The sequence below is a fragment of the Balaenoptera borealis genome (genome assembly GCF_965194805.1).
Source record: "Balaenoptera borealis genome assembly, chromosome: 13".
Taxonomy (NCBI): domain Eukaryota; kingdom Metazoa; phylum Chordata; class Mammalia; order Artiodactyla; family Balaenopteridae; genus Balaenoptera; species Balaenoptera borealis.
Genome location: NC_138870.1, coordinates 45,298,465 through 45,312,756, shown reverse-complemented (window position 1 = coordinate 45,312,756; position 14,292 = coordinate 45,298,465). Strand labels below are relative to the sequence as shown.

General features: G+C 44.6%; 1 protein-coding gene across 8 annotated transcripts in view; it reads left to right on the top strand.

The window, feature by feature from the left end:
• Positions 1-13,948, top strand: part of LOC309609685 (cyclic AMP-dependent transcription factor ATF-7) — a 121,740-nt gene extending 107,792 nt beyond the window's left edge. For 7 of the 8 annotated variants that reach the window (XM_082351388.1, XM_082351392.1, XM_082351386.1 and 4 more), the window contains 4 exons: positions 304-456; positions 3,317-3,514; positions 5,075-5,183; positions 8,618-13,948. In XM_082351388.1, the coding sequence (XP_082207514.1) occupies positions 304-456; positions 3,317-3,514; positions 5,075-5,183; positions 8,618-8,835 (678 nt within the window). In that variant the 3' untranslated portion in view covers positions 8,836-13,948. The remainder of the gene's footprint in view (positions 1-303; positions 457-3,316; positions 3,515-5,074; positions 5,184-8,617) is intronic. The other variant, XM_082351393.1, reaches the window with a different exon arrangement.
• The last annotated feature ends 344 nt before the right edge of the window (positions 13,949-14,292 follow it).

Here is a 14,292-nt window from a genome sequence, read left to right as displayed (position 1 = left end):
AACTGCGTAATAACCAGCCCCTGGCCAGGTTCCAGGAGAGAGCTTTCATCTGGACTCTATAGCTTCAGCAACCCCCGCCCTCCAACTGTGCCCAGGATGATAGTGAGGGGACAGAGTAGGTATTTTAGGGATCATGGGCACATTCTCTCTCTCTGTCATTTTCTTTTAATCCCTCTGTTAAGGGAAAACCAGTGTGGGAATTTTAGTTGTCTGTAACATCAGTAATAAAATCTAAGCCCACTCTTCTCACCCTTGATAGAATCTCACCCTTGACAAGCTATTTTTTCTTACCTTTTCCTACAGAGACTAAAAGCTACCCTAACCCACCAAGTCTCCTCAATCAATGGTGGCTGTGGAATGGTGGTGGGGACTGCCAGCACCATGGTGACAGCCCGTCCAGAGCAAAGCCAGATCCTCATCCAGCACCCTGACGCCCCATCCCCTGCCCAGCCACAGGTCAGTTAGACCCTTGGATGGGGGAACCAGCTGTGTCACCATTACTCTTTAAGTCATATCTGTTTTTCAAGGAGCAAGAAAATGAAAGAAGAGTGGATTTCAGCATTCTGGGCATCTACCTGCACTTTGGTTCTTGTTGACAGTTTGAAAGTAGCAAAATGCACTATTCTTTATCCATCCTTGGGTTGTACCAAATGCAAACAGACTGGATAATGCAGAACTGTCACAGAGGAGGTCTCAGTTTTTGTTTTCTGCTTTTTGGTTATTTCTATATGTGAATGCTGTATCTGCAGAACCCTCTAAAATGTGACAGAACCTCACTTCAAACCACTTTGTACATCAAAGGAGGCTTCCCCTAGTCTCTCCTATCTTAGGTCTTACCCCCCACCCGCCTAAAAAAACTTACCTGATTAGATTTATAGCAAAAATCAGATAATAACAATATATTAGGGACTTCCCTGGTGATGCAGTGGTTAAGAATCCACCTGCCAATGCAGGGGACACGGGTTCGAGCCCTGGTCCGGGAAGATCCCACATGCTGCAGAGGAACTAAGCCTGTGCACCACAGCTACTGAGCCTGCGCTCTGGAGCCCACGAGCCACAGCTACTGAGCCCGCATGCCACGACTACTGAAGCACGTGCGCCTAGAGCCCGCGTGCCGCAACTACTTAGCCCATGCGCCGCAACCACTGAAGCCCACGCACTCTAGGGCCCACGTGCCACAACCGCTGAAGCCCGCACGCCTATAGCCCGTGCTCCGCAACACAGAAGCCACCGCAATGAGAAGCCCACACACCGCAACGAAGAGTAGCCCCCGCTCGCCACAACTAAAGAAAGCCTGCACGTAACAATGAAGACCCAACACAGCCAAAAAAAAAAAGAAAAAAGAAAAACAGTATATTAATAAAATGAATAAAATGTGATATCACAGTATTAAGATGGCTCAGTAAACAAATACACACCCCCAAAAAACACTTTTTCCTTATCAATTGAATGTCTTTTTATCAGGAGAAATTAAAGTCTTAAAAAAGCCAGAGGGATCCCATTTAGAAGCCCAACTCTTTTTTTCAAGGAGGCCTCAGTTTTACTAATTTTCTTTGAAAACTGAATAGGCCTCAGTTTTCATATTGTCTGTACTGGTTAGGTGACAACAACCTGAGATCAGTTTCTAGAGTTACATCTTTTGCCCATCCCCTTTTCCTGATGTCACCACCTGCTTTATCAGTTACCACCACATGTCCTAACATTTAATGACCATATGCTGCCTTAAAGCTTGGCCAACAACAAAAGCTCTCATCTGAGTTTTCTTGTTGGAAGCTAAGCCTGCCCACCCTCCTGTAACCCCTTCTAATGCCAGTCCCTTCTGGAAATGGTAAAGCAGTAGCCCCCTTGCCCAAGTTGTGCTGCTTCCCCTCTTGAGGAAATGACATGACTTATTTTTTAGTTACCACTAATTCCTTTCCTTCTTAGTCTTCCTGTCTTTCTCTTGGTCTGTTCTTTTACCTCCATTCCCTGCACGTCTTGTTGAGTTGCCTATGAGAGAATAGGAACCCATCATTTCCTTTTCCCCATTCTCCTCCTCAAGCGCCAATCTTTACATGTGCTCCAGTGAGCTCAGGACAAAGAGGAAATTGAAAATCACAGGAGAATTTGTGTAAACTTCCCTTAGTACAGTGAGAAGCAATGACCCCAAGGCCTGTAGCTCATTAAAATAAGTTTGAAATTTCCTCTCCACTTTTTTTCTTTTAGGAGAGAGAATATTAATCTGAATAAATAAAATGATCTCTTCATTATCTATGTTAATGGAGAGCATGATTCAGTAGGGCCTGAAGTAGAATAAGATTCTGTTTTCTTATAAGCTTATGCTTATTCTCGTGCAACTAACGTGAGCTCTGGCATTTGGGAACTACCAATATAGATGTTCTCTAATAGCAACAGATTCAGGAAGAATTTATTTTTGGCGTTTCACGTTACATAGTTTCTTTTATACAGATGGTTGACCTTTCTATATTTTAATTTTGACCGTTATTATAAAATTGGTCTATCTTCTTTGAATACATACCAGCTAACAGAAAAGGAAGATGATTCAAAAGTGCTTTAGAGACAAGAGACATCAGCCTGAAGTTTAAAAACAAAAGACAGTCTTAAATCGCCAATTTGTAAAGGGATTAAAAAATGTTTTTCTCTTTAAAAACAGAACAAACAAGGCAGGAAGGGGGGGCGTTGCTGAGGATGATTAATAACTGATTTAAATAAAAAGAATATATTGGGAGTTCCCTGGTGGCCTAGTGGTTAGGATTCTGGGCTTTCACTGCTGTGGCCCAGGTTTAATCCATGGTCAGGGAACTGAGATCCTGCAAGCCATGTGGTGTGCCCAAAAAAAAAAAAGAATATACTAATTCATACATCTCCATGATAGCTCATATCTCACTGATACTAAAATCTTTTCTCCTTTTCTGAAACTTGTAGCACACAGTTATTTGTATATATTGCTTGACCAGATAGGTGATTCTCCAATTTTTTATTCCATAGTCTCCCTAAAATTTCCCCTGACACCTCCCTTGATTATAATTTCCCTGCCTACAAGATTTCCTGTTAAGAAACAAAAAGTGATCCTAGTTTCATTTTGTCTGTCTGTCTCAGAAATAATCAGAGTATGGAACTGAGAAGACTGAAAGAAAACAGAGGCAGAATGAGGAACTACTACAGAAGAGAAGCTAAGGGACATAGTGATGAGACTTGCTGTGGTTACAGAGACTGGTACATACTTTTACCAGATCTTTGCCAGAGCTTACGTCAGGTTTAGTTTGGAAAGGACTGACATTCCCTTCAAGTAACTCCTCTTCCTTCTGGGCAACAGGTTTCACCAGCCCAACCCACTCCTAGTACCGGAGGGCGACGTCGGCGCACGGTGGATGAAGATCCAGATGAGCGGCGGCAGCGCTTTCTGGAGCGCAACCGGGCCGCAGCCTCGCGCTGCCGTCAAAAGCGGAAGCTGTGGGTGTCCTCCCTAGAGAAGAAGGCTGAGGAACTCACGTCTCAGAACATTCAGCTGAGTGTGAGTGTGTCCTGGGTGATTATTAGGATTGTTGAATCTGGAAAGTGAGATTGAATCAGGAAAAAGTGGGACGATATAATAGAAGACGATAATTCTTTAAATTAAGACAGATCCAGAACATATGCCAGGGAGAATGCAGAAAGAATGTCTTAACAGTCAGAGTTGAAACCTCTTCCCCGGGGACTGAAAAGGACACCCACCACTACTCCCAAATCTGCTACTAGAATGAGTCACCCATAGACCAGTTTGGATGAAGGGAATTAGATTAAGTGCCCCAGGGTGCTCTTTTTAAGTCATCAGTAGAATCTGACAGGGGTAGTGGAACACCCAAAGGGAAAGTATTTGCCCAGGTAACGCAGCTTAATAAAAGAAAGAAAAAGCCACGCAAACACAAATAGAACGGTTATAATACAGATATTTTCTTATTTATTTATTTTTGGCTGTGCTGGGTCTTCTTTGCTGCGTGCGGGGCTTTCTCTAGTTGCGGCGAGCGGGAGCTACTCTTCCTTGTGCGTGGGCTTCTCACTGCAGTGGCTTCTCTTGTTGCAGAGCATGGGCTCTAGGCGCGCAGCCTTTAGTAGTTGCAGAATGCGGGCTCAGTAGTTGTGGCTCGCGGGCTCTAGAGTGTGGGCTCAGTAATTGTGGTGCACGGGCTTAGTTGCTCCACGGCATGTGGGATCTTCCCACGCGGCATGTGGGATCTTCCCGGACCAGGGCTTGAACCCGTGTCCCCTGCATTGGCAGGTGGATTCTTAACCACTGAACCACCAGGGAAGTCCCCAGATATTTTCTTGAACATTATTTTCCCTTCTTCTGATTATTTATTAAAATATTCCATTACAAAGGTAATATATTTATATAACATATATATAATATACACATACATACACACACAGAGGTACAGATTAAAAATAAAGTCTCTCTTCAACATGTCTTTCCTAGTCTCATTCTCTTCCTTGTAGATAAGTTTGGCGTGTACCTACCAGACATGTATGTATTTCTAATATTTTTTTCATTTATAGCTTTTGTGGGGGAGTCAGGGAGGGACTGTCTGTTGTAACATAAAACAGTATCTCCTGGAGATCTAGCCATGTATACAGAGGACCTACCTCATGTTTGTAAATAGCTGTACAGTGTAGCATTCTATAGTGTAAGTTATGTTATAAGGTATGGATATTTATAATGTTTCTAATTTTTTGCCAGAACAGCAGTGCTGCAGTGTACATTGTATGCACTTGAGTAGATAGCTCTGTTAAATAGATTCCTGGAAGTTAGCTTTCTTAATCAAAGGACATATGCATTATTAATTTTGGTGTAATCATATTTATCCTAAATAGGACTAATTTTTCTATTTAAAATCCCTACTATCACTGTAAGCAGCTCCTGTCATTGAATTCGTGGCTGTATTGGCCCTGGGCCGTCTGAAGCCTTGCTGGATCTTTCCCAGATTTGAGGGAGAAAATCCAGACAGCATTCTGTCCTCACTTTGGGCATAGCTACGGGGGGTTCAAGAGTGGAGCATAAATTTTCTTCATATTCTTTTCTTCCCTCCCTCCTCAGAATGAAGTCACATTACTACGCAATGAGGTGGCTCAATTGAAACAGCTGCTGTTAGCTCATAAAGACTGCCCAGTCACAGCACTACAGAAAAAGACCCAAGGCTACTTAGGTGAGTGGCTCACAACCTAAGCAAGGTCAGTCAGTCAGCACACTGCATGTAATGAGTGTCTCAACTCTATAATTTTATAACCCCATTCTGAATGTTCTGGGGGGCCCAGATTGACGAGTGAACAGCCTTTGTGGAACAACCAGTCTTATCAAAAAAATTTTTGAGAACAATATAGTTATCCTAATTATCTATTGTAGTTAGAGAAAAAGGGTAGCGATATGTATTGGGTACCTACTTTGTGTGAGGCACTCAACCATCTTCCCAGTTCTCTCATGAAATAGATATTACCTGCGTTTACACACGAGAAAACTGCACTCAGATTAGTCACTTACCTGAAGTTACACAGTTGGTGAATTGGCAGAGCCAAGATTCACATCCAGCTCTTCTTATTCCAAAGCCACTGTCTTGGCCTCAAGAGGATATAACAGCAGATGATACATTGGGGTTTGTTAAGCATTGAGATTTGGCGGTACATTTTATCTCTCTAATGATGGGCTAATGTTGGTTTCAGTTTGTAATCTGTGAGCACAAATAATATAGTGCTAGGAAGAGCTGGTCACAGAGTCATGCTCAGGATAAGCACAATCCTGAAATTAAAATTACTGTGAATAATTTGCTTATGGACAGTAAAAGCTAATAAATCATTTTCCTTTACAAATTAAATAAATTCATAGAAATGTTGGCTATCAAATTTTGATATATTGAATTATTTTTCCACTAATGTCTTTATCATTTCAGAGATGTGTTCCCATAGGAAAAGAGTAACCACATCACCAATTTTAAACATCTCTATTTAAATTTTAATTTTACTGTGTACTTCAGGGTACATGCATTCATTAGGCAGATATTGATTGAGCCTGTTCTGTGCCAGGCACTGTTTTACATGCTGAGGACATAATAGGGAACCAAATAGATTAGATTGAAGTCCCTGCCCGTGAGGGGCTTATATTTTAGTAGGTGAGACAGACAATAAACTAGATAAATAGATACAATATATATAGTATGTTAGATAAGAATAAATGCTTGGAAGACAAAAATAAAACAAGAAAGAGGAATATGAAATGTTAGCAGCAGGGTTGAAATTTTAGATGAGGTGTCTTTTGACTGAAGACCTTAAGGAAGTGAGGGAGCTAGCCATGCATTAATACGGGAGAAAAGTACTGCAAGCAGGAGGAACAGCAAATGCAAAGACCCAAAGTGCGAGCATGTCTGGCACATTTTAGGAACACCAAGGAGGCTAGTGTGGCTGGATTGGAGAGAATGGGGAATGCAGACTATTTGGAGATGAGGTAGGGGAGGTAATGGAAGCATTTTCCTTTAGGGCCTCATTGGTCATAGTGAGGACCTTAGCTTTTACTCTACTTTGGGGATCATTAGAGGGTTGTTTTCAGTAGAATAGTGACATGGCTAATCTGACTTATTTTTAACAGGGTCACTCTGTTAGAGAGTGAGGAATGCATGGGCAGAAGCAGGCAGTCCACTTAGGGGGGGCGGCTATCACAATCATATGAGCAAGAGGTGATGGAGCCTTGGACTGGATGGCGGTAGTGAAAGTGGTGAGAAGGGATTTAATTCAGGATATATTTCGAAGTTAGAGTGACAAGGTTTGATGATGGCCAGATGGGGCAGTATATGTGAGGAAAAAGAAGAATCAAAAATTGCACCAAAGGTTCTGGCCTGAGCGACTGCAGGAACGGAGATGCCATTGATTGAGATAGGGGAAAGTGTAGGAAGAAATGGATTGGGTGGTATATCGGGAGCTCAGGTTTGGAAGCCTCTTAGGCTTGCAGGTGGAGCTGTCAAGCAGGCAGCTGGTTGTATGGGTCTGCAGTTCAGAGGAAAGGCTGAAGGTACAACTTTGGGAGTCAGCAGAATATGGATAGTTTTTAAAGCCATGAAACTGGATGAAATGTTATTGTCAAAGAGAGCACATAGGTAGAAAAAGAGAAGTTCCAGGACTGAGCCCTGGGTACTCCAATATTTAGAGGTCAGAGAGATGAGAAGGGACCCACAAGAGAGACTGAGAATGAGTAGCCAAGCAGGTAGGAGGAAAACCAGCTGAGTAGCTGAGTGTGGTGTTCTGTAAGCCAAGATAAGAAAGTGTTTCAGGAAGTTTAGTGATCAACTATTTCAATCCTTTTGATGGGCTAAGGATGACAAGGACTGAGTATTTATCTGTATGAAGTCTATATACAGTAAGGTTTCTATTCAGTCCCTACAAGAACTCTGACAGATAGTCAATCTTTGAAATTACTTATTTGTTACAGCAAAGATGTATTTAGTTCCTACTGTGTGGTATGGACATAGTGGTAGGTACCTGACATAAGACAAATGAGACACTCTCTTATCTCTGAGAGACTCATAGGGTTATGAGGAGATAAACATGTCAACCCATGGGTAAGGTAAGCACAGATATCCCAAAGAGCCCCTAGACTGGGAACTTCCTGAGGACAAGGAGTCTGTCTATTCTTTATGTACCCTAATGCCTGGCACACGGGCAATACTCAGTAAATATTTGATGAATAAATGAATGTATGCTCTGAAAGCACAACCGATGAAATAGTTAATTTCCTGAGCGTAACAAAGGAGGCTTCACAGAGGAGGTAGTATTTGAATCCTGAAAGAAGACTCAGGCATTTATCAGGAGATCAGAAATACAACCAACTATTGAAATTTTGCCCTTATTCTACACATCTGTGTTTAAATAGCCAGAGAGGCTATCTGATGTTCAATGAAACTCCTTGACTGTTAAGCAACATGGAGTTACCTTTGTATGCAGCTCAGACATTTGTGTTTAGTAATAAAAGTTATTGTCACTTTAGGTGGAGTGGCATAACTCAAAGTAAATGTGTTAAATCGTTAATGCCTAGCTAGTTAATAGTCAGGAGGGTCTGACAGACCTCTTTGTAGTTGGTTGTGTTAACTGAACCTTGGCCAAGGACTGGTCATTCATAACATCATTTGATTGTAGCTTGATATTTATCAGGTTTACCTGTGGTGCAACTACATGCTAAAGGAATATTAAAAATAATAGAATGATTGCAATGTTGTGAGCATTAATAAGAGAGGATAGCTAAAAAGAGATCTATTTTAAATCACCTTTAAAGACATGAATAAGAGGAAGTGTGTTCCAATAGGGGTAATGAACTGTGCAGAGACCTAGAAGCCAGGCAGTGTAATTAACATGTTGGGGGTTTGCTTTATTGGGATAGATAGGTTAATTTTGGCCTAGCTTGCTTCTCTTCTCACAACTTCCAGTTTCCGAGCCCATTTATGGCTTAGAAGCCAAGATTCTGGGAAGTTTTCCCCCCTAAAAACATGGGCTTCATTTTCCTTTGGGCTCCTTTAGAATTATGGCAAAAGGTAGTTCTGCCTGTTTCCCCATTCTGTTTTCTAACCACTTGCTCTCTGCTTTTTGCCCTCCTTCCTGGCAGAAAGCCCCAAGGAAAGCTCAGAGCCAACGGGTTCTCCAGCCCCTGTGATTCAGCACAGCTCAGCAACAGCCCCGAGCAATGGCCTCAGCGTTCGCTCTGCAGCTGAAGCTGTGGCCACCTCAGTCCTCACTCAGATGGCCAGCCAAAGGACAGAACTGAGCATGCCCATACAGTCGCATGTGATCATGACCCCACAGTCTCAGTCTGCGGGCAGATGATGCCTCCCCTGGTGGAGAGGTCCCCAGCCAGAGCTTGCCCGCCCGAGAGCCAAGAGAGATGTCATCTTATCCTCTCCCATCTGCCTTGGACACGGCAATATGGGGAGGAAATTGTGTGTTGTGAGTAATGGTCAGATGTGGGGCTTTTCTCACATGGTCATTTACGTTGACACCTGTACTAGGAGCCTCCCAGCCCCAGAGCCACATAGATCATACCCCAAGGGGGAAGTTTCTGATGTACCCACAGCCAAAGGCCTTTCCCGATGGTCCGAACAATCATCCCTGCCCATGCACGTGTACCTGTCTCTTTTAACACTAACCCTTGTACTTCTAGGTTTCGGTTTCTCAGTTCCCTCTCTTTCCACCAAGCCATGGCTATTACCTTCTTGATTCTTAGCAGCATGCCACTTCCTGCTAGGTAGAGGGAGGCTAGAGTTGATGGCATATCAATGGCTGACCCATCCCTAGCCACCCCATGGACTCAGGACTTTGTCTCCCAGTAGCTGCTTATTTATCCCTTTTTCCCCTCGGTAAATTCTAGTTAAAACATTCACTTATGGAGAATGTAAGGTTACCTTTGATGTATGAAGTAGCAGTATTTCCCAGCTCTTCCATAAACTTTAGTCCTTCTCCCTACTTGCCACCAAAACAAAAACAGAGAAATGAAACCTCAAACGGTCTAGTCCTTTCTCATTTATTTCCAGAGCTATTTGGGTACCTCATTTTATGTCTTGAGTTTTCCCAGTCTAGTGGTGGGGTCTTTTCCACCTCCCACTAAGCCTTGGCAACCTCATCTTGTGGCCTTATTAGATACTGCTTGGTAGTGAAAAGGGAAAGAGCCCAGGATCTGACTGGCTGGTTCCCTTCCCATCCCCGACTCCATCCTCCTTCAGTTCTAATCATCAGGACAGGCAGGAACAATGTAGTTTAAAGCTTGTTCCATCAAGTTACTAGATGGATTCTTTTATGTCTTACAAGAGTTTACTGGCCAAAGCATACATACTGCTTTTGGTCATCTTTCCACTCCTGCCTCTCCCTCTTCGTCCCCCTGCCTGCATTCCTGTCTCTGTTTCTCTTCTATAATTAGTTCTGATGCAGCCCTCTGGAAGCTGTCATGTAGGGGACCCTTGTGCTCCCTCACCTCCCCTCGCCCCCCATCTCTCAGTCTCACACATCTGTCTTCTTTTCTGGGTGAGGGTCTGATATTCACAACTGGTCCTCACTGGATCTACCTTCGCTCTCTTTCACTAGGCTCCAAGCCTAGCCACTAGGTCTCTCTGGTTCTGTAGCGTTTCTTTAGCTCTTTTCTTCTCTCTGCCCCCTGGATGCAATGCTTCTCCATAGTCTACGCCCCAGGACCCTGAGGCATCATAGCCGAGGTCCTGAGTGGGTTTTCTTGAGTATAAGTTAGGATGGGGGGAGGCACGGGAAGGGGAGGTGGAGCACTGATGTCAGCGGAAGAGTCCTGCTTGTTGAAGAGTCTGACCTGCCTGGGAAATTGGTGACTGTTGCTCTCAGCCATTCTTACTTTGAAAAGTTGTGTTGCAGGGGGGAAATTCATCCCTCTTGTCCCTCTTTCTTCCCCATTCAGACTCCTCATCTTCCTTTGGCTCTGAACTATGCAATTTCTACCAAGGCCATAGGAAGCAGTCCAAAGCCAGAGGCCTGTGGATAGATAGGTCAGCTTTAATAGCCCTTCAGTATGAAGCCCTTCCAATTGTCCCAGAGCCACTTTCTGCCATCTGCCCAAGCCAATAATGTCCTTTTCTCTCTCTCTCCTACCTCCATCTTATACATGCATACAAAGTAACTGCCAGCTTCCTTATTTTATCTTCCAAAATTGGCTATCATAGAGGAATGAGGAAATGTTCTAAGCTACAAGATTCCCATCTCCTCAGACTGATAAATTGGTGAGCCAGTCAGAGGGCATGTTCTACTGCATTTGTTTTTGATTTCCCCTCCTGCTTTTCAGAGCTGGTGTTGAAGAAGCCACACCTGGTGAAGAGAAAGGAGAGAAAACATGGTTTTCTCATCCTCCCCCACCCAGGACCCAACAGGAACAGCCCCTGAGGTGACTCAGACTAGCAAATGGCACGGCAGATGGTCAGGATGCAGGTTACCACCTCCAGGGACTCCACTTGCCTTTAAAACTTCACAGCCATAACTTGTGCTCAGGACTTTTCCTTTAGATGGCTGCTCCCTGGGATTTTCTCCTGCCTTAGTTGTGTTTCGTTTTTTGTTATCTTTATTTCCCACTTGTAGCCTTGCCCTAAAGCTTGACTGCGTTTATGGCTCCTAAGGAGCCTTCGTAAGACCCTTGACTGTTTTTCTTCCCCCTTCAGTCATGTGTTTTTCAAGTTAAGAATCAGTTCGTCGCTGCACACATGCCCTGCCTCACTGCTTGGCCATGGAGGAAGTTTGAGTCCTGCCAGTCTGTCCCTGTGTAGGATGGCTAATTTATGTAGAGGGTCTTATTTAGTTTCTTAATCCCCGTGTCTAATTCTCTTGAGTCCTTATTTCATTTTCATCAGTGGGAAGTTAGTATTGGGAACCTAACTGAGAGGCATTGGCAGAACCTTAGTAGTAAAGCAGCAGTGAAATGAGGAAGGAACACGACAGGACCTCCCCAACCCCAGACAGCTCTTTAGTTGGTCCTTGGTCTCACTAAGAAGGGAGAGCGATTGCTTGCCCTGAAGTCTCTCCTATAGTCAAAGGGAATGACATTTACCCTGTTATTGCAGCCAGCTGTGTGGCCACTCTCCCCTGCTCCTTGCTCTCCAGACTCCTTTGGACCAGAACAAACATCATGGAGGGTGTCACTTAGCTCTTTTTAAGGAACATGGCCTTTCTAGGGGCCTAAGGGAAGACACTTTGTAAAAGGGACTGGGAATGTGGATGCCTTAGGACTCTTCTAAGTGAACACAGGACTCAGGCCTCCCACTTCACTCCAAGGACACAGCAGCTAGAGACCCAAGGCCATAGAGAAAGGGGCCAGAACCAGGTCTTCTGGTCCACAGACTTAATGCCCCATTGTCTTAAAAGAAAGCTTGCTTAGAGTTGAAAAGTCTGAGAAAGCCTCCCACGCTATTAGGAAGGACTAGAAAGAGTACAACCTCCTTTACTTCATCTTTCCCTGTTGGTCGTACACCCAAATCTGGCTTCCTTTGGCCTCTGCTCCTCTCCTTGGCCCTAAGTCCTAGACTGTATACACTCTGGGTGGCAGTAAAAGAGGAGATGGCCTAACTGAACCTCATTTTGCTGCCTTCCCTGTGCCTCTTCCGTTGTTCCAGTTCCTTTGCTGACTTACTGCCCTCCAGCACCACCCATCCTGGTAGACAGGGTGCTTAACTGTAACCACGCCCCGTCTACAGCCTGAACCACCAAGTAGACACCAAAATATTCCTCCTCTGGTTCCTAAGTCCCCCCCGCCGTTTGCTCACACTGAGAGGCTCCTTTAAAGGTGCTAGCCCTAAGACAGCTCTTCCCCACAAAGTCCCCTCGTCTTTCCTTCTCATCCCCAAATCATTATTTTTCATTAATATTGTACATTGTATACACAGGAAGGAAATGTACTTTTTTTTTTTTTTTTTTATGTCATAACCAGTCTGTTTAGAATCCAGTCCTCCTAGCTGTATCACATATGCCTTTGTTGATATGCTCTTTCTGCTTTCTTTAGACTTTTGTTTGACTGGGGCGGAGGGAAGAGCAGGACAGGTGAGGATCCTAAGGCAGATTAGAGGCCCCCCATCCTCCTTCAGCCTCCCGCAACCCTAATCATTCCCTTCATAGTACAGACTGATTTCTGTTTCTGTTTGCACACATGCAGGTGCACACAGACATAAATCCTCACCATCCCAGGGTGGTGACCCAGCAGGGATGAGTGTAGGTGGTTGCTAGCCAACATTCCCACCCTCCATACCAGTTCATTCGTGTCTCTTTGGGGTAAAGTTCTTCCCTGGAATGAGAAAAGGCTGGGGAGAGTAGGGCAGCTTAAGGCAGCTTACATCCTTTGTAGGTGCAGGTTTGTATTGTAGCTGCTAGGGTTTCTCTTTTTAATGGGGGCTGGTAGCACAGAGCTATCTCATCAGCATTAACTACTGGTGAGTGAGGATTTAGCTGTAAGAAATGGCTTTGAGCACTAGTTTCATTGACTTTCCCTTAGGGCAGTGGTTCTCAGAATGTAGTCCAGGACCAGCAGGACCATCATCTGGGAACTTGTTAGAAATGCACATTCAGGCCCCATCCCAGACATACTGAATCAGAAACTCTGGGGATGGGCTCTAACAAGCACTCAGAGTGATTCTAACACACACTAAAGTTTGAGAACCATTGCCTTAGGGGCAAGCTGGGAAATTCTTACAGGGTATCAAGGATATTTTAAGTACCATCTTCTGCCTTAGCACTAGCATGTTTTTCCATTTCCTCCAGTCCCTCCCTCCACTCCCATTAAAACAACAACAACGTCACTCATCTCAAAATCTAGGTTTGTCTTCCTCTGCTTACTCCTAAAACCTGTCCTGCGTGGGTCTGGACAGGAGTTGTCCCATATTCCCTTGCAGACTGGTCACTCCATGTTCTTTGTTACAGGAAGGACCGGCTGTCCTGTTCTCCCACTCACCCCGCCCCCAACACACACCTTTCAGGCAGGGAGATGAGCCTTCAGCCCCAACAGTGGAGGCTACAGCCTCCTGACATGGTATCTGTTGAAAAGCTGTGTGTACCTATGGTTATATCTCTGTTCATCTGTATATCTTGACATGTAGCAACACCTCTCCATGTCATCAAGGAACTTGACTCTGGGTCTGGGTTTCCCCAGTCCCCAGTGGTGGACTTTGACAGGTGGGAGGATGCAGTGCTACAGGCTGTTTTGTTATGAAGCTGTCTTCTCCCTTTCCCTCCACGCACTTCAGCATGATCCCTGTGAGCAGGCTCTCACAGTCTCCTGGGACGGGGCTGAGGCAGAGGCTTCGCTCTATTCTCCCTGACCGTCCCTCCTCCTTCCCCCTTGCCACATAGCAGTTATCCCCCAGCCATGCCTTCTCCTCCCTCCCTTGCCCTGACATATATTGTGCCTTATTTATGCTGCAAATATAACATTAAACTATCAAGAGAAGCACTGTTCCGTCTGATGTTTCAGTACCCTGATCTGCAAGTCCCATTGTCCATTCTTTCTGGGAATTCATTGGGCTTTCATGTCTGCGATCTTCACTCTCCCATTTCTTAGGACAGAAACAGCTGGCATTCTTACCCCTCCTTTTTATGCAGGGGAAGACACAGCCTAGGGGAGGTGGGTGGTTTGTATAAATTACGTAACACAACAGAAGGCTCAGATCTGTGCACTGCCCTTAGGGACAAGGGCCCTTGACATTATGGGAGCCCTCACTAGAGAACTTGTGTGCTTTGCATGGATGGGGCTTGGAGGGCGGTGGAAGGCAAGTGGCCTCTTAACCTTTCAGT